Raw genomic sequence first — 24729 nt, forward strand, 5'->3', positions numbered from 1 at the left:
TTTCTGCTTTTTTTGCCTTTTAATAAATTAAATATTTATTCATTTTTACACTGCACTGTAACTTTTATTTTTGTATTTTATCCTTGTCATATTTCAGGTTGTTTTTATTTTACAATATCTAGCTCTTAAATGACTTTTTTGCTGTATTTAAACATGTTTCTTGAGCACTTTGTCTCAGTGCTTTTGATGTTTTACGTAGAGCACATTGAATTGTCTTATTGCTGAAACGTGCTTTATAAATAAACGTGTGTTGTCACCATAAACTGTCAAATGACCACAGTGCACCGTTCAATGTTGATCTTATTCTGTTTCTGTGGGCAGCACACACTTCAGATGAACCACGAATGATGTTTGAACGCTGCCACCTGGAGGCTCAAGTGAGGAACAACAAAAACAAAGTGGTGTCAGTGAGCCACATGGCAAACTACAAGGTTAGTGTCATATCATGTTGTTTTCCATTCATCAGTCATCTGTTCTGAACTGTTCAAGTTAAAGTACCTGGAAGAGTTTATGGGTCATTATTCTTTTTACTGAGTGGTCACTTTGTATAAATAATCTTCAAAATTATGACAAAAAGAATGTTGATGTTTTAAAATTGTGTATCTGTCTAATTTCTACATAAAAAACATGAAGGTTTTGGGGTTTTTTTTGGTCTAGTCTGGCTTTTTGTTGTTCTGTTTTGTTTTATCTTTCTGTATGTGGATTGTTGTGGTTTTTTGTGATGAAAATTAAATAACATACATATTTTTTTTAAAAAACCCACTAAGTTTCATTTATAAACATATGAAACTGCAGAAGCATGATGTTTATATTTTGTTTTGTAAAGCTTTAAACAATATTATTATTATTATTTTAACTTGGTTTAACGATGAATTAAGTTCAGCATTAGTGCAAAACATCTGCAGAGAATTTCAGGTTGGGGACTGACGTCGTCTGACTCCGTTGTGGGCGGACTGTGAGCTGTGAACTCAACAAGAAGACAGCAGACAGATGGAGATAAATGAAGAGAAAAGGGGAAGCTGAGTTCAGGACTTGTGTCATAAAGTACCTTCTCCAGCTCCTTGGGAATGCGCATGCATGTGTAAACTTTCTCCCTGCGCTCGGTGTATTTTGCCTCATTGTGTTCCAGGAAGTAGCCTCTGGTGAGCTCGGCGCTAATGAAGCGCGTCAACGAGGGATCTGGAACAACATCAGAGCAGCAGTGTTACCACAAGGCCATTGTCTGCAACAATTACAAGCACAGCCATAGACACAATGAGAGCGCCAACGTTTTCACGCTGCAAAGTGAAAGAAAAGGAAACTTCTCTGGATGGTGAAAACTGGGAGTTAGCCAAAATTCTGAACACGGCGTTTAATTCAGTGCACCATGAATACATTTTTATAATGGCTGAGCATGCAAAATGAACTTTTTGGGGCCTTGAGCAGGTTTTGTCGTGGCCAACATGAGTGAAAGAAAGTAAAGTGATAATGTATCTCTGGTAACTCCAGCAGTTTTTGAATACTTATCTTGCTAAGGCTAAGTATGATCATTTACATTTTTAATTAATCTGCCTTTTTTTATTTTTAGATAATGTATTTTTTCAATTCTTTTGCAATTAGTCACTTAATTTATTTGATCTATGAAATGTCATAAAATAGTCAAACATCTCATAAAGTTCCCAGGGCCCACAATGATATCTTCATATGGCTTGATTTGTCATACCAAGCAGCCAACATTTTAAAATAAAAATTTTTAGTTTTTTTTTTTTTTTTAAATCAGAACAACTATCTGATTGGCAGAATTGTTGCCAATTATTTTTAAGTCAATCAACTAACAATTAAGCTCTAAATAAGACAGCTGTTTATCTGGTTTATCTGGTCACTTTCCTTATAAAAGGCTGCATCTTTACATCAAGGCAGAAATATCTCCTGTAATGAACGAGGTTAACAAATCAAAGAAAAAGGGGGAAAAATACAGGGACATTTTCTAAAATAGAAAATAGGACAAATATGTAGACCTGACTTTATTCTAAACGCCCCTCATACTGTGCTGAAATTATTTCCACTTGACTTGAACCTGTCAAACACGTCAAGCTTCATACACTGGAGACAAAGATAAATTCACTGTGCGTTAAACGTCACATGACCTTACGGTACAGAGTTGGCTCAACAGCCAACAGTTTTGCTGTTAAAGTCGAAGACACACACAGAGCTGAAACACGTTGAAATTAAATGTAATTTAAATTAAAAAATGCTCCATATTTTCAAGTAATATTTCACCCACAAACATGCCTGGGTTACAGTTAACTGTCACATAAACCTTAATCAAATAATAGTTTTCTCTTGTGCAAAGTTGCATCTTATCTCAGCCACAGTGTCTTTTGTCTTTGTTCTTTACACTGTCCAATATTTATTCAGCAGTGTTTACTGAACAGCGGATGTGCCCTTTACTTGATTAAATTAACAATGAGCTGAGTCAACTGAAGATCCAACACGCGTCAAACCAAAATCTGTGGTTCAGTGAGACGTTTCAGGTAAAGACTGCCACCACCTGCATTGCATTTACACAGAGGCACACATTTTGAAAGCTGAGATTTTGGTGTATATGATTCTGTGACCCATATGTTGCTTTATGATGTTGGAGCATAAAGTAAAAAAAAAAAAAAAAAAAAGAAAAGACCACAAGGTCCACAAATGAAGGGTCAAAACAGTTATTCAGGAACAATTGAGTATGTTTATCAAATGCCAATCATTTTCTCAATTAACTGATAAACCATTTTGTCCATTAAATGGTCGAAAATAGTGAACCATTCTGGTTATAATATGGGTAGCTTATTTAACCCTTTGAAACCTGAGCAAATTGGCTTGATTTCTCACGAAAAAAAAGGAAAAAAGGCCAAGAGTAACTCGGCAAGAAATGACCCAAAAGTTAAAAAAAAAAAATGTAAAAGAACATAAACAGGAACTGATCTGAAAAATGTATAAAATAAAAATAATTAATATAAATACTACTACAAATAATATTAATAGCATGTTTTAAAGGTTTCAATGCTTGCGAAAGGCATCTGAACGCAGCACAAGAAAACTGTCGATCCAGGTGTCAAAGGGTTAAATATCATTTAAAATCAGACCCACAGTCAAAAACCAAGAATACATTCATCCTATATGACAAAAACACAGATTTCTCACATTGGAGAATCTAGAAACGGTGCGTGTTTGCTTGAAAATAACTGCAACAATTTACAGATGATAAAAATAGGTGCATTTCATTTTCTGTCTATTATTTTACTGTTGATTTTTAAAGAAAACATGCTGGTTGTGGGAGGCACATTTTCTTTAAAAATGGCCAAAATTATACCATTTATCATAACCAGGCACTGTAACTCTGTAAGAGGAGAGGGACTGCTGGTGTGTGTAACTTTGATTGAAGTTATTTTGGGTTTGTTATGGTGTTTTTACCCTTCATTAAGCTACAAATACTTTTCTTTGAGCCTCACTGAGTAACTTGGGGAAAACGGTTTATTTTTGGCAAAATCTTAAAAATGACATAAAATAAAGTGATTTTGATGAAATATCACTATTCTAAGATTAGAGTAATTATGTGTTGTTTTTTTTGATGGAAACATTCATCCCACATAATGTGTTAAAGAACTTTCAGAAAATTTAAAACTCCAACAATAATTTCTGTTTTTACTATTTCTTGTAATAATGGTGTAATTCTAGCATTTTTGTAAAGACTGATGAAGAGGATGTAGAAGAATAGTCTAGTGTGCAGACTTTTTGATTTGTTTTGTTTTGTATTATTGTTTTACACCTTGTTTTTGTCATCTGGATGTGCTTTTGTGAACTTTTTTACATAATTTTTAAAGAAAATATGCCTTCCAAACTAACATATTTTCTTCCAAAAACATCTCTGGCAAATAATAAATACAAAATACAGCCATTTAAAGCTGTATGTCCCTCCACAAGCCAAAATGAGAGCCATAAGTACTTCCCCAGTGCTTAAGAAATTATTTGACATGCCTCCCCCTTTGTTGCACCACCCCCTCCCCTCTCATAAATAACGAACAGTCCCTTAATCACATAATATTTGGTGCTTACTGAAGTTTCAGCAGCTACAGGCGGTTTGTGCAGCCGTACAAAGTAACTTTTGACAGTGACAGAGAGGATGCAGAGCTGGTTTAGGAGAATGACTTCATTGTGAGTCACAGAGTTGTTTTTAGCGAGCAGTCGCTTCATTATTAGCCACTTAATCAAGCTAACACTGACTGTAAAGCCAAAAAAACAACCGTTCACGGCTCTTGGCTCAGCGTTAACGTTACTCCTTCACGTTTTCTAACTTAAACAAGGACTGTTATCAGTGTAGTGTTATTTTTAGGAAGTCAAAACAGTAATAATACTCAGAGTCAGTGAACTAAACGGACACATTTTGACGCCTGAGCGTTGATTAGCTGTAACGTCAGACCGACGGTTACCTGCGGGCTGCTCGCGCTGCTCCCTCCTGACAGCGCTAATGTCGTAAAATCCCAACGTCTCCGGCAGCTCCGCGGTTATACCGATTTTACCGGACCTGTGCAAATCCTCCCACGGTCGTTTCTGTCTTTTCTTTAACTCAATTTCTGCTTCTTTCTCCTCTGACAGCTCGGTCCCCGACGAGTCCGCCATTTTTACTTTGGAAGTCCGCGTCGCTCTGTGCGACGTCACCGCGGGGAGGAAAACAAACGACGTCACACGGCGGACGGCGGCTCTTATTTTGAAAATCTCACCCTAAAAAGAAAAGTCGAGTTACTATTTTTTAAGTTAAATTTCACATTCATAAAGGCAAATTTATAGGCAATATGAAGGAAAGACGCGCTGATTAGAGTAAATTCTTTGTAATGTCCAAGGCTGCGCAAATGATGTAGACTTTTGTATCTTGTAGATACTTAATATTTTTGTTTTAAAACGTTTTTAAAGGTCATTCTCCTCGAGCCTAAAAGAAGGAGCGTTTCTTTTATACATCTCTGATGTACACTTTATTTTTTATATGGGACAATGAACTTGTGCTCATAAGTTTATGTTATTGGAGTCTTAATTATTATTATTAATAATAATAATAATAATTATTATTGTTGTTGTTGTTGTTGTTGTTGTTGTTGTTGTTACTTTCATGATATAGAGGAGTTGGCAGAAAAAGACCGTCTTTGTGAAACTGTTATTAATTCATTATTATTATTATTATTATTATTATTATTATTATTATTATTATTATAAGTTATAATAATGGGATAATCTATACATTTTAAACTGTTTTTTAAAGAGCTGATTGAATATGACACAAAAACATATATGCCATATATTAATTTTTTTTTTAATTTTAATATATTTTGTATGATTTTAAAAAATAGATTATTATTATTATCATTATTATCATTATTATTACTATTGTCTTTTTTATAAATAATAAGATTCGCCTCGTAGTGAAACTGAATTGGTCACAAAATTATTTTTTACTTGTCTGATTAAAATCTAGTTAATATTTAGGGATCATGTGCTCTTTGTAGCGTGTTGTCAAAAATAATCTGAGAAAGGAAAACAGTGACATAAAACAATGATTAAATGAAATATTGTTGCAGTACTCACTCAAATCCACTTGGTGTCGACAAATTTCCACCAAATCTTTCCGGATTGAAAGTCTACCCAACAACAGCACCGAGGCCTCTGCATACTGAGCTATCTGGACAACTTTGCAAAGTAGTTCACTTTTTTGTCTTGTTCCACGTTTCACTTATTATTATATACAGAATTATTCAGATATATCAGGTTAGAGATGGGCGAGCAGATCAAATCCAGGTTATACATTACAGAATAGTGACCAAAAAAAAGTTTATTATCCTTGTGGACAAGACGAAGCACAACTACAACCTACTTCCTGAAGAACTGTAAATTTTGGGCCTATTCTTTATAGTTTTTTATGTCAATTTTTTAACAGCGTGCCCCACTACAGGAAACAACATAACTGTAACAGATATACTGCTACACACTGCAGAAAAAAATAGACGCTCAGAAACTCTTTTACCACAAGAAACATTAATATTTTTATGTTACCGTCACATTCCAGGACTTAATGATGTCCTACATTTCCCAGAATGCTTAATAACCTCTAGGGAGCAGCAGAGAAGGTGTTTGAACCTGTAGTTAAGATTTTGAATTAAAAGTGAACACATGAGCATGTGAATAAAACCAGGTAAGTAATTAGCGTATGACTGTGCATGTTTACGATAACGTCATATTAAAAACACAAGCTGTCTTGTGGTTTCTGACAGCTCTTGGGTGTAAACATCTTTATTTTATCTCTGGTTTTCCTGCAATAGATTTCTCCCAAAATGGCAGCTCTGGAAAGAAGTTTTTGCAATATTTTTGAGAGTCGTCGGACCAAACGTGACTTTCACATCCCTGAATCATTGTATGAGGTTGTTTCTAATAATCTAAGTTCTAAAGAAACGAGAAAAATTAAGCAAAAAACAAACACCTCTTATATATAGAAATGTATTGTTATAAGATTTTCGTCTAAGACATAAACTGGGAGGAAATTGTTCCTTTTCCTGAAAAAACAGTCAAATTTACCACTTTTGTTTTAGCCAAACAGCTTGGCAATTTTTCCAACTTGATGAAAAGAAGAAAATCTAACTGCAACGTCCACTTTGCAGCTGTTCATGAGGTTTCAACTGTATTTTATTTTCTTCCTCAACAGATCAAGGATCAAGGATGTCTTTATTATCCCCGAGGGGCAATTTGCTTCACAGCTCGATGCTACTAAGTACTTTTTTTAACTAACATTTTGGAGCGTTTTAAGGACTTTTTGCTACGTAGAAAAGTAGTTTTGAAGGTCAAGAATGACCTTTGCAATGATTTATCAAACTAATCAGTGAATAAATAAATAACAGATGCTACATGCACACATGATGCATGTAACCAAACTCCTTTGTAAGCACGGTTTATTGGCACACATAATGGTAAAGCATACATACCAGACATCAGATATGACACTGAACACCTCTGCTATATAATGTACAAATGGTGTCTAATAATACTAGGCTCAAACATATTTAGAAATGTGTTAGCTTCCTTACAAATGCACAAATAAATACCCATAAGATCCAATTGTATAAAGACACGTGTCGCTGTCTTCTTGCCCATTTTCAAACCAAAAGTCCAACAAAAAAAGATCAGGGATATATTATCAATTCAATTAAAGATTAAAGAACAATTGTGAGCACAAATACAGGGACCTCAAACCATTTCTGCCGGGTGGCTGGGATTTAATCTGTGCGTTGTTTTTTAAAATGTAAAATTTATGTCACAGAATATACAAGAAATATGAGTGTGACTGTTTAAGTTTGTGGCTTTGGTTCTGCACTAGCTAAAGAGGATGAGAACTTTTTTTTGTTGTTTTTTTTGTTATTGACGGAAGCAAAGCAGCGTCCATCCAAACCACCCAACAGAAATCTGAACCTCCTGTACAAAAACAAAACAGCTGCCATATCCAAACTGGTTTCAGTGGCTGATTTACAGTGGACAAAATAGATTCCACCTCTATTTACAGAGCTACAAACCTTGTAACAGTGTTCCCAAACTGATGAACCCAAAAGGAAAATGATGTGTTTTTAAAAAGTACATATATCAAACAAAATAAAAATCCTATAAAATCATGCAGGAAAAGGCTTTAGTATCAGTTTGGGAGTAGGTCGTTAAAGGGAAAGAAGTCCAATTTCTCGAGGAGGGAAAGAAAAATAAAAAATCAACATTAATGCATCAATGCGTGTCGGCAAAGTTCACATACTGATCGGCAAAATTACAACGTGACTGCAAAGGATTCTGAGAGAAGCAAAATACCAATAGACCACGAACACAATCAAACTGGTTTGCATGAAATCACAATCTGTGACGACCGCGGTAATGTGGAAAAAACAATCCTAGGACAAGATTTTCCCTCGTTTGAAAGGAGTCCATAGCGGTAGAGAACTTTTTATTTCCTCTTAATTGGAAATGGAAATAAACAGCAACAGCAGAAACAAACCAACAGCCGACTGAATTTCCAATAAAAATGCAATTGCCTCAAACAATGTTTCATTTGTCTCCGATGTGGTTAGACGCTTCCATCGGCTCTGTTAAAAAACACCTTGCCTTCTCGCCGTTGAGCTTGCCATTTTTGAGACATTTTGTTTGTTGTTTTTATTCTTCTTCTTTTCTCCCCTCTGTCTACTGTCAGCATGATGACTCGTGACCTGCAGGTCAACCAATCACAGCTGTAGTACTCCACCAGACGAGAGGTTTGTATCTGAGGGAGAATTTGATCTGCAATTTTCCACTGCATTCTTGAAGAAAAAAAAAAAAAAAGCCCCCGCCTCGGTATTTTTACATTACAGTTGCATACGATTTGTACGCACTTATTGTCTTTGACATGTGGATATTGCTGTGCAATGCTGTCAGTACTCATAGTTCTCCGAGATGTTACGGTGATTCAGAGAAGAAGAAAATATCCAGAATATTTTTGGCTGGACGAGCCAGTGGTGAGTTTGCAGATTCTGATTCAGTTCGTTGTTATGAGGCGTAGAAGCGCTGCCCTCGGGGGGAGGGGAGAGTTTAAAAAGTCCAGTCCACACGGAGTCAAGGATCTGTTGTTTTCCTCTTCTGCTTTTGTTTTACTGCGAGGGCTGGGGCGCCGTGCTCTCGGGCTTGCTGTCCTGGGCGGCGGGGGGTTTGCTGCTCCAGGGAGCGTTGTTGCCCAGAGCCGGGGAGCTGTTGAAGTCGTCCTCGTCGTCCAGGCCGTTGGTGGCGTCGTACTGCGTGTTCTCCAGGCGGGTGATCAGACGTTCGTCCTCATCCCCGAACTCGCCGCCCATCAGGGTGGGCTCGCCCACCACCATCACGTCCTGCAGAGAGCGGGGAGAGCAAGTTTACAAACTGAAGAGACAAGATATTAAGAAATGTTTCTGCTCATTTTTAAAAAAAGGTCGAGTCATGTTCAAGCTGTGTGGTTTTGCAGACATTTTATTCACATACTTTTTTTTAAGATTATTCTTTTGGCTTTGATGCCTTTTTTAGGTAGGAGTGTTTTTGTGTGTGACGGGACGACGTGCAGCAAAGGGCCGCAGGCTGGAATCAAACCAATGGCCACTGCAGTAAGGACATAACCTCTGCACATGGGACGTCCGCTGTGACCACACGAGTTACTGAGCGTCCCTTATTCACATAATGCTGCTTTTGTGCATTAACATGAGGTCACTGTTTTATATCACATTTGTTTTCAGGGAATGGGCCAAGAAATGTGGTTTATTTCTAAACCAATATAAAGTTCTGGTTTATCCAGCGAGGTTTTGATTAGGATTCTTACACACAGTGAGGCCTCATTCACGGATATGTGCATTAAAATGTCTTTACTCTGAGCACAAAATAAGTGTGCACACCAAATTACAGTCAGATTCACGACACGTACACAACAACCAACCAGGCGTATGTTCATGAATTATTTTTAACTGTAAGGTGCATGCCCACTATCTACATCAGCATACTGCCACGCCCCCATTTCTCTATAAAAGGAAACACGTTTGCCTCCGGCGTATCACGGAGTACGCGGTGCAGTTGCTGTCATCGCCAATGCAAATGTTTGATTTCAATCTTTTTCTGGGTACAACTCTCAGAAAAAAGCCACGTTGCCGTTATCGTAGTGCAGCTGAAGCGAGACAGAAAAGGAAGGAGGAAAAGATGGCGATGACTTGCAGCAAAGGGGTTGAAATCACAGCTGGGCCACCACAAACGACTGAGCCTATATGGGGCGCAGACTCTACCAGGTGAGCTAAAGATTGCTCCTGTCTATGTATTTTTAGTGATATAAAATTTAATGATAAATAAAGTACCAGCCAAGCTTTGGTCTGAGGAAGTTCTTCATTTGTTGGTGGATCACGAACAAATTTGGGTGAGAAACCATTGATTAATCCCAATTTTTTTTACAGATTTGTGCACAAAACTATCATACGCATGCTTTAAGCACAGATTCATGCTGTTTGTGAATGAGGTCCAACGTGGTCTTCCTTCTAGAGAAGAGTACGCAAAAATATAACTTTGTGTGTAAATATAAAAGTAAAACTGAAGCCCAGTAAACTCAAACACCTGCGTCCTTCACAGGTTGTTCAGGAACCCGAGAGGCAACTCAGATTTACTGCAGAGGGATTTTTTTATCCTTTCAAAATTTAAATATGTGTGAAAATACGTGTTACAAATCCAACATGCTTTACCTTTTGCAACAACATATCTTTGTGAAAGATTAAATAAAAAGTAGATACAGGTGAAGACTGCAGTCTGAGGCTCATATGACTTCCTGACCGACAACCCACATCTGCCGGGTTAAATATGCAATGCAAGTTTATACTATTTATGTTATTTTATATTATATTTAGTTTGACGCAGTTAACAAAAACATGGGAAGAGGACGACGAGCAACTGGCCTAAAATAAGCAAGAAATTAGTAAAAAGTGAGAAGAAAATTACCTGAAATAAGAAAAAAAAGTCTTTAAAAAAAAGAAAGAAAAAAGTGTACTCAAGAGAGTGCTAAAAATGTAACCTAATTTTAAAAAATATAATTAAGAGAACTATAAAAATAGTTTTCTGGACATTTTCCCGTCGTGTAGAAAGGTGTCCCTGCTTCGCCTCTCTTTCAGCAAAGAGGTCCCTGAAGACCTCTGCTCGAACATATTAAAAAATCCTTTTAATCCTCTTTAAAGATGTATTTAATTTTGTCTTATTGCTGACCAGGCTACAAACACACGTCTTATTAAAACAGAATACAAACATATTTACCCCTTTTTCCTCTTGTTCAATGTGATTCCTTCTGTCTTTACTACACCCACTTTTAGTTTCACATTATTTAAGACAGTCCATAAAACTGGCACACAAATATAATCAATTTTTACACAGGCACCCGTGACGTGTTCTCAGCTGTGTGCAGGACCGTCCACATTCAGCCCGGGGCCGATTCAGAATTAATATGCTTAAAGTGAGAGAGAAATCACCAGAGAAGAAATTAATTCATATCTGTTTCATCTAATTCTGAGACCAAAGCGCCATCTGAATACCAAGTGAACTCACATCCGCCCAAAACAAGACCCTATAACATCTGCAATACTTCACATACATGAATATGCGTGTTTGTCTGTTTCACATCATTTTATGATTTTTTTAAGAAAAAATTAAACAGAGGGTTAAACACTCTTTCTTTGTTTTATTTTAACTTTATCCTACCTTATCTTGGTTCTTGTCTACCTCTCTGGGATGTTTTTTTAAGTGTCTGTTATAAAAATGTGCTTTTTTCACAGACGTCTTGAGGTTGTTTACGTATAGATAATGACACTGTTTGTATGATTACATTGAAACAAATAAAAACTGAAATTATTAAAAAAATAAATACAACAAAGGGTTAAAAATACAACAAGGTCATAAAGACAAACACTTTGATTCAGCAGCTGATGTCTCTACAGCTGCTGATCTATTTTTGTGTGTTTACAGCGATTTCTGTTTCCAATCGAGCGAGGAGCGCCCAAACCCCCTACCATGGGAGGTATTTTCTGCTTCAGCACAGACCCCCTGCTCTGCAAAGACTTTGTGTGTTTCGGTGTGTTTAGGACAGACGTTGGCGTATGCAGTGATCCTCCTCTCTATGGTCGACCCCTCTCGAAGCGCTCGGTGCAAATGAAACCTTCCCCGTACAGAAAGCGGATTCCCCCGGCGCTCTGTTCCCGCCCCAATCAATACTCATCATGTAAGACATATTTCACAGAGACGGCCCTCTCACAGCGGGTCAGGGGACAGATTTAGCTGTTATCCCATCGCTATCTGTGACTGTCGTGATGAGTCTTTAGAGAGAGCAGCGCTTGTTTTGTGACGTGTTTCGTGGAAAATTCTTCTGCACTTCATGAATTAAAGAAGAATTTCATCGACATAACAAGAGTCCTCATATAAAACGACGTCTCTGAAGTAGAAAGACGCAAATACTACTGGAATCTGTGCAACACGACCGGGATAAACAGAGAAAAAGGACGCAAGAGGTAGAAAACCTACAACTACCAGAATGCACTGCACTGCACCAGATGAATAAATGCTCCTACTGGTCGGGGACGTAATGTGAGCTTGTCCTTTTGACACAGTGACGCCGGCTGGTAACTAACAATCTCATGTTACTGTTAAAAAGTGAGAAGAAAAGAGAAACACACATACCGCCCAAATTGTTTTGACACAAAGCTGATTAAAAATCATCTATGACTCTCTTTAAGTCAGGGATATTCATTTTAGGATGTTTTTGTATTTTAGGATGTTTCTCCGATTTTAGGAAATTTCTAGGATTTCAGGACATTTCTCAGACTTTAGGATGTTTATAGAATTTCAGGACGTCTTTCCGTCCTGTAAGAGGGATCCCTCATCATCCTCTGCTGCTCTTCCTGAGGAAAACCATGCTTTGTGATAATGGGCTCTATAAATAAAATTGACTTGACTTGACATTTCTAGGATTTTAGGACATTAAGGGGTTGAGCTCGGACCTGTTTCGGGGGGTGCTGGGGATCCTCCACCGGCACTTTTTTGATAAACAAGCTCTATTGTGGTGCTGTTTTTATGAACTCCGACACCTAATCTATACTACAAGTACAAAAACAATTCCCAGTTTGAGTCACTTTATTTTTATTGTAAATTATGAAATGTTTGGGGGGCCACCCAGCACCCTATCAGGGGCCAGATTTGGTCCGCAGACTGTAAATTACGTATCACTGCTTTAAGTGAATTTCTGTTGACTGGAATTAAATTTGTGAATTCAAACATTGATCCATAAGCTCTGAATCATGGCTGCACGTCTTTGTGTGCGCTGAGTTCGTGAATCTCATCTCCCTCTGACTGACTAAGCATCTCCCGGCTGGCGAGCCCCAGCGCCACCCACCACAACCTGGGAAGAAGCCGTACAGTTAAATGGAGCGCACGCTTCACTGGCCAAGTGTGTCAACACTGCCTGGCTTGGGAGATCTCGCTCTTCTCACCCATCTCCTCTGCACACACACACACACACACACACACACACACACACACACACACACACACACACACACACACACACACACACACACACACAAACATGCACTGGCACACAGACCCAGATTACTGTACAATCACACACCTGAACACGAGCGCAGACAAACGCACTTGAATGCAAACTCAGATTAAGTCCACGTATTGTACACAACAATACGCTCACCCACGACTGAATCCCACAGAGATAAGCACACATGCACAAGACAAACACACATCATCACTTGCAGCAGGCGTCGATGTAAACATACAAACAACTTAGCACACTTCAGCACCCCTCCTACCCAAAACTCACACACTCGGATGAAGAGCACGAGAGGCAGTTTATTTATCCAAGCCATCCCGAAAAACCCCCCTAGCGACCACTTCTACACCCCACTATGCCTTAATCAGGCTAATTAATTTAGGTGAGCTTTTCAACTAAATGACAATATCCACACTGATTTGTCAATTTGCATAGCTAATTAAGTCATTAGCTAAAAACGTGCTGATTGCCAACAAGCCATGCATTCACCATCTGTTCCTGTGAGGAGGCCTGTCAACCTACCTCTGGCCAATTTTGGGCCAAAAAAAAAATCCCTCAGACGATAACAGCTGGTGGCTAGTCTGTGACTGGGGAGCGCTAATTGTGAGCTAATTAATACTGTCAACTCGTCTACTCATCTCGTTAAGAGTTAGCTTTAGCGCTAGCTTAGTGGCTTAGACGCTTTGAATGGGCCGTCGCAGCGATGATGAACGCCTCCCTGCATTCACTAAGGAGCGTTATTAGCTTTTTTTTTTTTTTACAGGGATTAGCAATGAGGAGCTTGGACGATATATTTGCTCCTCAGGTCTCCAAAACAACAAGTGGGAATTTAAAGACGTGGCGGGAATGTGACGATGACAAAGGTGGCCTGGAGAGCAAAACTGTTCCTTAAAGCAGCAAATAACACTGTAGAGCACAATCGAAACAACAGACAACAGAAAATTTAAATTAAAAAAAGTTTTTTGATAAAGTTTAGTGAGGTGGTTGGATGAACAGCCCAAGTTTACTATCCCTCCATCCCTTCTGTAAAAAAAATCAGATAAAATAGAGAAACAGAATCTACAGTTTAAATAATGTTACCTATACTATTTAGCATGTTAATTATTCGTTTACTTTATACTTATATTATAAAATACAAATATAAATGAAAAAAATAGCTTTTTAAAGCCATGAAGAAGATGTACAGTGGTTGAAAATGTTTTTTTTTTTAAATGATATAGCCACAGAAATAAAGGCTTTTTAATATTTTCTTGATTGATGTATATTTTTTTGGGTGCCTTCCTGTGGTGATATTCTAAATATTTTTTCTTGTCAACAAATTCAGTGAAAAGACAAAAAACAAAAACATGCTGATCTATCTCACGACTGTGGCTCTCAGCTCTGAGCACATTTGTTTCAGCTAAATAAATAAATAAATAATAATAAATAAATAATTAAAAATAAAATACCTGCTACAGATTTATTTTTTACAGATTTAGTAATTTCCTAAAACAGTTTTAGTCTAAAGCTAATGTTACTTAATGTGTTTCCACAGGAAATCCTTCTTTTTGTTTTCAAAAACCAAAAACATGCACATCTGAAGATGCAAATCCTAAAATCTGCTATATACGGTAGATTTATCTTTACAAAGTTTAGTAATTTTCAAAACAACTGGGAGTTGTTGTTTTGAACAAATTTTACGAACAGTAAATGCTCCGTGTACGTTCATAAACTTTGTTTTTCATTTAAAACCAAAACTAAACAAACCAAAAACAACAGAAAACAAGACAGTTTTTCCATTATTGTTTGCAAACTCATAACCAAGAAAAAATGAATTAAAAAAGGTTCAGCTTTGGTTTTTATAATTTTTTCTTTTGGTATTAAAAAAATGTAGAAAGGTGACAGGAAGCAATGAAGTAAATATATCAAAATAAAAGCCTCTACTTTAGGTACACTGCAATCTTGAATCTGGATTGTACGAGCTCTAATCTGTGACATTAAACAGTGGACAAATCAATCTGACAAAGACAAAATCTTTATCATATTGATTTGCAGTAGGAAGGATTTTTAGGCTATTCATTTAATCATTAACGGCAAAATATTCATCACTACTTACAATATAATGTGTATATTTTGCGCATTCGTAGCCTCTGTGGTAACAGTCTACAGAGGGAGTTTCAGCGCTGTGTTACACCCACAGAGCGCAAGCTGACTCAAGGGGTGACATATTTTAGAAATGATGTATGTATTCTGATATTATTATTACTATTTATGCAGGAAGAATATAATGTACACACATCATAAGTAGCATTTGTTGGGGACTATTTTCGGTGGCGAATCGATAGACATTTGTTGATTTTTCGCAGCAGCAGGACAGTGTACAGTATGTGGGATTGAGTGAAAATAAACTGCAGTGCCCACGTTCATTTTAACGAAGAAACATGTCACACCGTGCAACAGTGTGGCTCAGTGATGATTTTAAAACACAGCACAGAGAAATAAGCTCTGAATACACACACAAAACTTGTTAGTCGGATCAATTCATTGTCAGTTTTAATCTTTTTATTGGATTAGTTGATGATAAGGAAAATATAGAATATAACCAGCCTTATTTTTTAGGGGTTCAAGTAAAAACTGTTGATAAAATTTTGCAACCACCTGTATAAAAGTACTAAGATCGTCTGAGTCTTAGTATTTGTACAAAATGAGTTCAAGGATTTTTTTTCCACACAAGCCACACGTGAATCAGTCTTAAGTCAACCATAGCCTTGTAAATGAAATCCTCAAATGATCTCCGATCCAGCAATTTAACACACAGCGATGGACAGTTAATTACAGGTTCAGTCCATAATATGTTTACTTGCTTCAAAAGCAATGACAGCATTAAAAACCTGCTGCTGGAGCAGCCTGGTGAGAGAAACAACACCTTAGACACTAAATTCACACCACTAGAGGTCAGTGTTGCTCATTCTATAAGTGCTCTCCCTCCGCACGCGCACACACACACACACACACACACACACACATACATACATACATACACACACACCCTCCCCACTTTCCTTCCCCACACCTCCTCTCCTCCAGCCGCTGGTAACCCCCCCTTCCCCTTGCGAGGGTCCACTCCTTATTGTCATTGGGCTCACGTAGGCTTGTGCTCAGCCACAAACGAACAACTTCTCAGACAAAGACAGCAGGCGTGCAACATATGTAACCAGCATGTTACCAGCCACGCTGCCAGTCTTAAGAGGCGTGTGAATGCACGGCATGAGGGGTACGGGTGGTGTGTGTGTGTGCATGTGCGTGGGTGGGAAGGTGGTGGTGGTGGTGGTGGTGGTGTGTGTGTGGGGGGGGCAGTGATGGAGTAGAGTGTGTGCATGTGACGAAGAAAGGGGGCTGGGGGTGGAGGGTTGTATACAGATATCGGTGATAATGAGAGCTGGCACAGAGCCAAACTGCCTTCTAGAGAGAAAACAATTGCACACGCTGTATCTGTGTGTGTGTGTGTGTGTGTGTGTGTGTGTGTGTGTGATGTACATTATGTATGTATGAGAAGGAAAAAGAGAGGTAAGAGAGGAGGGTGAGGACAACAAATCTGGAAAGATGACGTGACAGCTAACCATGGGACAATGCATAGAGGGACAGTACAGTGTGTGTGTATGTGTGTGTGTGTGTGTGTTTGTGTGTAGGGTAGGTGAGAGAATGAAATACTGTAAAAATGCCAGAAAAATGTAAGTTTTCTAGTGTTATGTGCTGAGCAGATGAAGCACCCCAACTGGGCTGGAAACTGGATAAACAAGGCGACCCTGTATAATATTATTTTTACCCAACTTGGACATGTAAAGCTTCTCTAAGTTCTGCAGTGTCCCTGTATTCAGCCCTGTCGCTGTAAAACTGTTGTTCTTGAACTTTTTGTAATTTAATCTACATCCTTTGAAATGTTTCATCAGTGAAGTAACCACTGATTTTTTTGTGGAAACATACAGTTGACAAACATAAACATGGTGTTTGCTGCAGCAGTTCACAGTTTCCAAAGTGCACAGAAAATAGAGATACTTAATATAAAATGGGCTTTATCAAACTTACATTTACATTTTTTTACTGGACTAATTATTTTAGGAATTATGCATGACCGATATTTTTTAAATTAACATAAAAAAATATATGCAGTACTCCAAAGTGCCCCTAGGGGTAACTGTATCCCCATCTGAGAAACACTGTCAGAGAGCATGTGAATCTGCTATTTGTAAATTTACCACAAAAATGAAAAACTCGTGTTTTCAATCAACAAAGCAAAGGAACCTCATTTATGTGCCCAGTTAGCAGGTTTACTGACAACATATTGTTTGCATCTACTCTTTTAAAGTTATCTCTGCTTATTGCAACAAAAGCTTGACAAACTTTTTAAGGTTCGGTTTTGGCACTTGGTTATAATGGAAATCTGTGGTCACTATTATTCTAATTGTTGATTATCAGTGCTGAAGAGTAATTAGTTACATGTCATTAAAATATAAAATAAATGTAATTGTAATCAGTTACAGTTACTAAGAAAAAAATGTGATTAATTACAGTAACTAATCAAAATGTTTGTTATTACCTTAGAAAATATATCTTTCAGTAAAAAAGTTTTTATATAAAATATCACAATGTTGCTTTTTGTATTGCAATAATTTGGCCTATTAACATACTTTTTCAGCTTTATTGTCAAAATTAAAAAAAAAATCATATTACCTTTATAAAGTCATTAAAATAGATGCATTACTTGACTGAGAATCAATTTTGATCTACAACATTTTGAGAAAATTGTGAAAAAAGTCAGTGTTTCCAAAAACCCAAGATATTTTGTTTTGTCCACAACTCAAAGGTATTCAGTTTCCTGCCATTAACGAGAAAAAAAACAGAATATATTCACATTTAAGAAGCTGGAATCAGAAAATTTTCACTTTTTTTCTTCTTATAAATAATCAAATTGATTGGTGCTTCATTTAACAGTTGATTACTAATCAATTAATCAATTTATCAGCATGTACAACATGCTTACTATATGAACATTAGACTGAAACCTTCATCTTTTAATGTACTTACTGGCAGTCCTGCTAACTCTGGCATATTTACGTGTTTATTTTATACTGATGTTCATTAATATGCTGTGTCTCTTTTAAATAAACATTAAATAAATAAACTTTTGTTGCAGGAAAAATGTCGTTCTATTGAAATATACAACAGGGGAAACATACTAGTAGTATATAAATGTCACTTCTAGGGGGCAGGGTTGTTATACTGCACTAACACTGAGTGTAGAAAAGCATCAGCACCCTTAAAATTCCCATTAGGCAGAATTAGTCCAGTGTACAAGATGAACACACGTTAATGCCAACCTGCATCTCTGTAACGCAGTTTGGCGTCAGCTCACTTTTAACTGAACTGCAGTAGCCTGGACTCGAAAACACCAGCGTGCTGCACCAGCGTGGCTCCAGAACAGTAAATTGGATGCAGTGGTGTAAATACGATACAGTTTGTGTATAATGAGCAGAGTATGGAAACAGGTAGAAAACTAGAGCCTGTGCAGAAAACACGCTCACAACAGCATCAAATCCTCCAGGGGAGTGCCAGGCATGTGGTGCAACACTCAGCTGTTTAAGAGGCTATTTAACCTCTAACTGTGTCAAGTGGCCTGTTACTGAGAGACATGTAGCAAAATCAGACCCTGAAACACAGTATGCAGAGTTGCAGGGAGAGATATCTTTATATCCAGGTTACTTTTTCTGAATGACAGACCCATCTAGATTTATTTTCATTGTTGGTTACCTGTTTTATTTCTTGGATACTGGCGAGTCACACAGTGCAATGCTGATGTAAGGCCGTTTAATTGTTCATTACGCTAATATGATGGTTTCCTAATTTAAAGGTTTTTCACAATGACTTGATTGGACATCCTTTGGCGAGAAGCTGGTAAGATGATCCTAAACTTCAGATTTTACTGTCCCATGTTTACGATGTGTTTAGAAACATTTCTATTAGTGTTGCACAATTATTCGACTATTAATCAAGATCACCATTTTGGCTTCTCACAATTAAATGAACATGATCGGCTGCGATACTGATGTTTAAAATGCGTGACCCGCTCATAGAAAACTGCTGCATATCAAATCAAGTGCTTCCTGAATGTTGACAGCAGCCTCCACTCTTGAAGAGCTGTCATGTTGCTACGTGTGCACTCTGCAGTGGCAGCCACAAAAATCATCCGTTCCCCAACCATCATAATCCATTTTTGCGACATCGGAGGGAACAAATCACATGTTAAGTGTGCATGAGACTTGTGTCTGCACCACCTGTTCACCCACCTGAAAAAATGCCACGATATTTTGTCCCCTAAAAACAATGACCAATGAGAACAAATATTTGCGATCTCAATACTGACCAAAATAATCATGATTTTCGTTTTGGACATAATTGCGCACCTCTAGTTTCCATCACAATAAGCTTCAGTCCTGGTTGCCCCACCAACTGTACAAAGGGGGGTTGACTTTTTTTTTGACAAAATTAAAGACACTGACATCATAAATTTATGCATAAAAGACTCAAATTGGTGCATGAAAATTCACCAGGACACAGGAAATTCGGTGCTTGATGCTCTAAATTTGGAACCCCAAAATTGCTGTTTTACTTATTTATTTTCTTCTATTCAGTAATTTCCTAAAACAGTTAGGAGCTGTAGTTTTAAACCTATGTTACTCAGATTCAATGTGTTTACACAGAAAATTCTTCTTTTTTTCATTTGAAGAAAGAAAATAAGACAACCAGATTCAAAAAATGGCCTTTTTTGTTAATACCTTTCATCTTTTTCCTTTTTAAATTTAAGAATGAAGAAACACAGAAACGCAGCATGCAAGTCAAAGCACATACAGTATATCAAAGTAAATCATCTTTGCTGCTGGTGAACGACCACAAGCAGCAGGAGTTGGCTGCAGCTCAACCCCACATGAAGCTCTTTCAGTGCTGTAAATGTGCTGTTTTTTGTGTTATCACATTATTTATCCAGCACTCTTTACATTCAGACGTTTCCAGACATGCAGTGAACTCGGTTACAGTAGCTGTCCTCTGGACAGCCGTGTGAGTTCAGCATCTTGGTCAAGGGCATTTCCAACACTGTCACTTTTTCCACCCTCACATTTGTTCGTGAGATTTAATTTTTTTTTTTTAAATCTTTAGGCTTTGGCTACTTGGTTGAGCATCGGGGTCAGCTGGGTCTTTTTAAACATATATTATGAAGAAGAGTACTCTGACAGAAACTGGAGGAAGAAGCTTTGTGATATTATGCTTCCTGCAGCAGAGTAACACTTTTATTCACCTCTTTACCTGCTGTTTATGAATTTACCTGCTCTTGTACTATTTTCTGCTTTGATGATTTTTAATGTCGTTTGTGTCACTCTTTATGATACTTGATGTATTTTCTCTTTGTCTTTCGGGGCGGGATGTTTTCATACAAATCCCTTGAGGTTTCTTTGTCTCACTGCACAGATTTCTTTTCTCTCCTCCTGGTGTTTTTTTTTTCCTCTTTTGTGCAAATAAATTAAACCTAATAGCTGAAATACCATTAGGAATATCTCGTGCCTGTGTGTAACCCTGCAAACATGCATGTGGAGTCATAAAAAGGAAAAAAAAAGAGGAGGCAAACCGAGTGGAGCTGATGCTTACAGGTACCTGACTGGAGAGGCTGAAGTTGGTGGCCGGGCTGCGTTTCTTGCTGGCGGTGGTGCCCACGCTGCTGTTGGCGCTGCTGGCTGAGTTCTTCCGTTTCCTCCTCTTCGTGGTTGTCTGTCGGGCGGGCTCAGCTTTGGCGCGACCAGCAAAGAGAAACAGAGGCAATGCCAAGAACATAATGCATACAGACGGAGACAAGGTGGAGGGGTGTGTGCTGTGTGGAGAGTGTTTTAGGTAGTACAGCGGAGAAGCTCGGACAGGCGGCATTAGAAAAAGACACAAAGGCATGCAGACAAAACTGTGCAAAATGCGCGCGCACACACACACACACACACACACACACACACACACACACACACACACACACACACACACACACACACACGCGCGTGCACATACACAAAGAAAGACATGTTACAGAGACAAGAGCGACTAGTCTACAATGATCCATGCTTTGTGTTCATCAGAGGTGAAACCGCACATCTCCCAAGACATGCACTAGTAAGAAAGACCCCGTTTCATTTGCATAAATGGTCAACAATGGAGCCTGATGCTCAACGTAATGTAAATTCTGTTAATGATTTCGGCGCTGCACCGATTGCAGTGTTCCTCAATAGCATGAGCCAGATTAAAACTGCTCTGCTGAGGCACAAAGCACACTCATGTTTGTTTTACTGAACATGTAATTACACTGTATCCATTGTTGTTGCATTACTATAGATTTGATTTGCTGAGCATGAGTGTGTCATTATGTTTAGTTTGAGAATTACGCTCTTACATGCATTAATCTGGCAAACGTAACTCGCATTTGCTGCATTACAGGCATTAGTGCTGTTTTCAAACATGCAGACGAAGTTGCACACAGAAAATGTATTTCATGGCATTCCAGGAAGCAATTAAAATGCTGCTTTCTTGCAGACAGTGTAAGAGAGAAGATACCTTTTTTGTGATTTGTGGGAAATATTTCCGTTTTGAAGTTCTGTGGGTGTCCAGCTGAAACCGGAGCCAAAATCAGATTAATTTTACTCAGGTGATAGCATATTCTCTTAAACAATTTAAGACAGAATGAGACCAGAGACGACAACAGAGAAAAAGAAGAGGAGATTATTGAGCTTTCGGTGCCATACAGATGCTATTTGACACCACTGGGAAACATATGCTAAGATAAAAGATGTTTTTCCAATTATGAGTTATATATAATTCCTGAAGGTGCAATTAAGTCACAAGTGAAATCATTATCATCAAAAAGACACAAAGTACAGATACAGGTTAAGCAGAGATCTTGGTGTTTCTAGTATTTGCAAAATAATCTATGCAGTGCATAATTTATGAAAACATGATTTTGCAAATTCTGCCAACATTTGTTAGAAAACATCATTTCCTTTAATCTCCAGGGAGACAAGAAAACACTGCTGTGATCTTCAAACAGATGTCTGAAAATGAAATACATTTTTCGAGGTTCTTACTAATCACACCAAGGGAGATGCTTTTTTATATTCAGTTACAACAACCAGCGACTCGTGATACAAACAAAACTCAAACTATAAATCAGAGGCAAAACAATACAGGGATTTTTTTATCTGTATCTTTTCTCGTTTGATTCCTGACTTTGACAGACGTGTATGAAAAAAAAAGAAAAAAGCGGGCCTATTGTCAGAGACAATCATTTCTGTTATCCAACTGGTTTCCTTCAATGCTGAACTGGTGACGCACTAAAATCACTTCCATTTCCACCAAAAGGACTTATCAGAGCATAAATGCGCCTGTGGCTTCCTTCCTGGCGAAATCCCAACCAGTTTCCAGACTGGAGAAGAATCGCAGGAAAAGGGGAATAACACGCCGCCAAAAAGGGAAAACCGCAATTCCAGCTAAACTGCAAAGCTCAGGCGAACTTCACGTGAAAAACAGACAGATGACAAGAAACAACCCTGAAAAACACACCAAGGAGGGAGGACTTCAGAGTTACAGTAGGTAATATTCAAAAGAAAAACCCTTTTTCAGTTTAAGTGTTAAATGTTATACTGAGAATACTTTCACCGCTTGACTTGCCTGTCCTCGCTTGCTGTTTTATCAATCTGCGCTCTCTTTAAAGCCACCAGACTCGTTTGTCAAAAACTGTTATTTTATTTTGCGGGACACAGTCTTGCTGGTCTACAGCTGCCTCAGTCGGTTAGTTAGTTTATGTTATTAGCCTTTTTTACGCCACCTGGTCAAGGTGAGAATGCTGCGCCATTATTCCACTTTTCTGTATAAAAGCAGAGGTAGTAACAGAGTCGAATAATGTTTTAATTAACGTTTTCATGGTGTGCTATGTGTCCCTGCTACCAGGAGATTTGAAAAACTACGATCAGACGTAAGCAGTGAAATCAACGAAGAACAGCTTAAAAAAATGTCTACTAATTGGGAAGACGATTAGGTCTCAGAGCTTTTTACCCTCCGCGCAGAGGACAAGATCAATCGCTACGGCTACATCCACATAATTCTGTTTCAAATTTAAGAGTCTTAAAACAAAAACTTTCCCCGTCCCGTCTGATTCCCGTGAATCAGAACAAACACAATAAAACTAACTAAATGACTGATCGACGCCACAGCAGACCAGAAACTGTCGTGTTCTGTGGGGGAAAATCACTGTTTTTCTCAGTGGAGTCTGGCATTTTTCAACAACTTCATTCCCTTCATTAGCCTCACAATTAGATCATTTTTATCATCCAAGCTGGGGCGAAACCTGAATTTAGTCGCTCGGCCGACGAAAGTCTGCAGTAAAAGAGTGCTTGCTGTATGGGCGACACAAAACGCAAGATATGAGTAATGTCATACTGCGGAAACCGAGCCTTTTTGGCCTCTTGTGCAACTTTAATGGGAGTGAATGTGGCTCTGCCTCCGACACTGTATCCAATTTTCTTTATACATCCACAGTGCTGACTGACATCTGCTGCAGGTAATACACTGCCTATGTATAAGTACCTCCTTATAAGTAGCTCCTACCAACAAGTCCATTTTCACAACTATGAGCTATCGTTTTAAGCAACTCATGGCTCCAAAACCAGCACATAGTCTACTGCATTTCAAACAATGTCAAAACAATAAAGCTGCACATTCTGTCAAACTGCATGACACATTAAGCTATTCCTCATAAATCACACATAGATAATATAAAACTGAATCTCCCCTATAGGATTTTATATCAAGCTCTCTTTCCATGGCCACAATTAACCATCAATACACGAGCTTTTTTTTCTCCTCAGACTTTATATTCATAAAATGCTTTCCATGTTTTTTTTCCCCTTAGTTTTTTTTTCTTTTCTTTGAAGAACGTCGTCGACACTGGGGAGCCGCTGGCCGGGGAGCTGGATCTACAAGTCTGATTACACCCGGCACTCTTAATTAAAGTTACACAGGTCTGAGTCAAAGGCTTTTTGACTGGTGTTGGTTTTTAAAGACATCTCGTCACGCCTCGCTAAGCATTGCTGTAATTTGCAGCCACTGCGATGTGTCCAAAAAAAACTCGGCTTACTCTTTCTCTCCAGCTTAAGACCGCACAGCCAATTTAAGCCTGGTACTTTTCAGAAACCGCCCTTAAAACATCAATCATAGAGAGCTGAGAGGGCCCCGTTAAGATTGGCGAGGTTGAGATTCAGGAGGCAGCTCTGAATTCTGATTAATTTCACATACCTGACAGGCAAAACATATTTAAGGGATTAAGACATATAATGGCAAATTTGGAAACATAAATGATGCAATAAAAACACAGTCTGAGAAAATATATTCCTACTCATGCAAAGTGAGTGATGGTACAGAATTAAAAGCTGTTTTTTTTTTTTTTTAAAGGGAAGAGAGTCAGTTAAAGCTCAGGAAACGATTAAGACTAGATCCACAACATTTTTAGAAAATGTAAATGATTTTCTGTCGTCATTTGATGTCATTTCTGGGGT

At 38.1% G+C, this 24729-nt stretch overlaps 2 protein-coding genes across 7 annotated transcripts in view; both read right to left on the reverse strand.

Moving 5' to 3' along the window:
- Positions 1–4679, reverse strand: part of tapt1a (transmembrane anterior posterior transformation 1a) — a 64760-nt gene extending 60081 nt beyond the window's left edge. For all 3 annotated transcript variants that reach the window (XM_088080806.1, XM_088080805.1, XM_088080807.1), the window contains exons 1-2: positions 4455–4679; positions 1049–1179 (exon numbers count right to left, since the gene is read on the reverse strand). In XM_088080806.1, coding sequence (XP_087936932.1) covers positions 1049–1179; positions 4455–4644 — 321 coding nt within the window. In that variant the 5' untranslated portion in view covers positions 4645–4679. The remainder of the gene's footprint in view (positions 1–1048; positions 1180–4454) is intronic.
- A 2260-nt stretch (positions 4680–6939) lies between these two features.
- ldb2a (LIM domain binding 2a) overlaps positions 6940–24729 on the reverse strand; it is a 120593-nt gene continuing 102803 nt past the window's right edge. Inside the window, exons 7-9 of one of the 4 annotated variants that reach the window (XM_042493547.2) lie at positions 21737–21790; positions 20798–20928; positions 6940–8894 (exon numbers count right to left, since the gene is read on the reverse strand). In XM_042493547.2, coding sequence (XP_042349481.1) covers positions 8664–8894; positions 20798–20928; positions 21737–21790 — 416 coding nt within the window. In that variant the 3' untranslated portion in view covers positions 6940–8663. Of the gene's footprint in view, positions 8895–20791; positions 20939–21734; positions 21791–24729 lie in introns of all 4 variants that reach the window. The other 3 variants (XM_042493546.2, XM_088080809.1, XM_088080808.1) reach the window with 3 other exon arrangements.

This window comes from Plectropomus leopardus, chromosome 8 (assembly GCF_026936395.1).
Source record: "Plectropomus leopardus strain MGB_pleo_1.0 chromosome 8, ASM2693639v1, whole genome shotgun sequence".
Lineage (NCBI taxonomy): Eukaryota > Metazoa > Chordata > Actinopteri > Perciformes > Serranidae > Plectropomus > Plectropomus leopardus.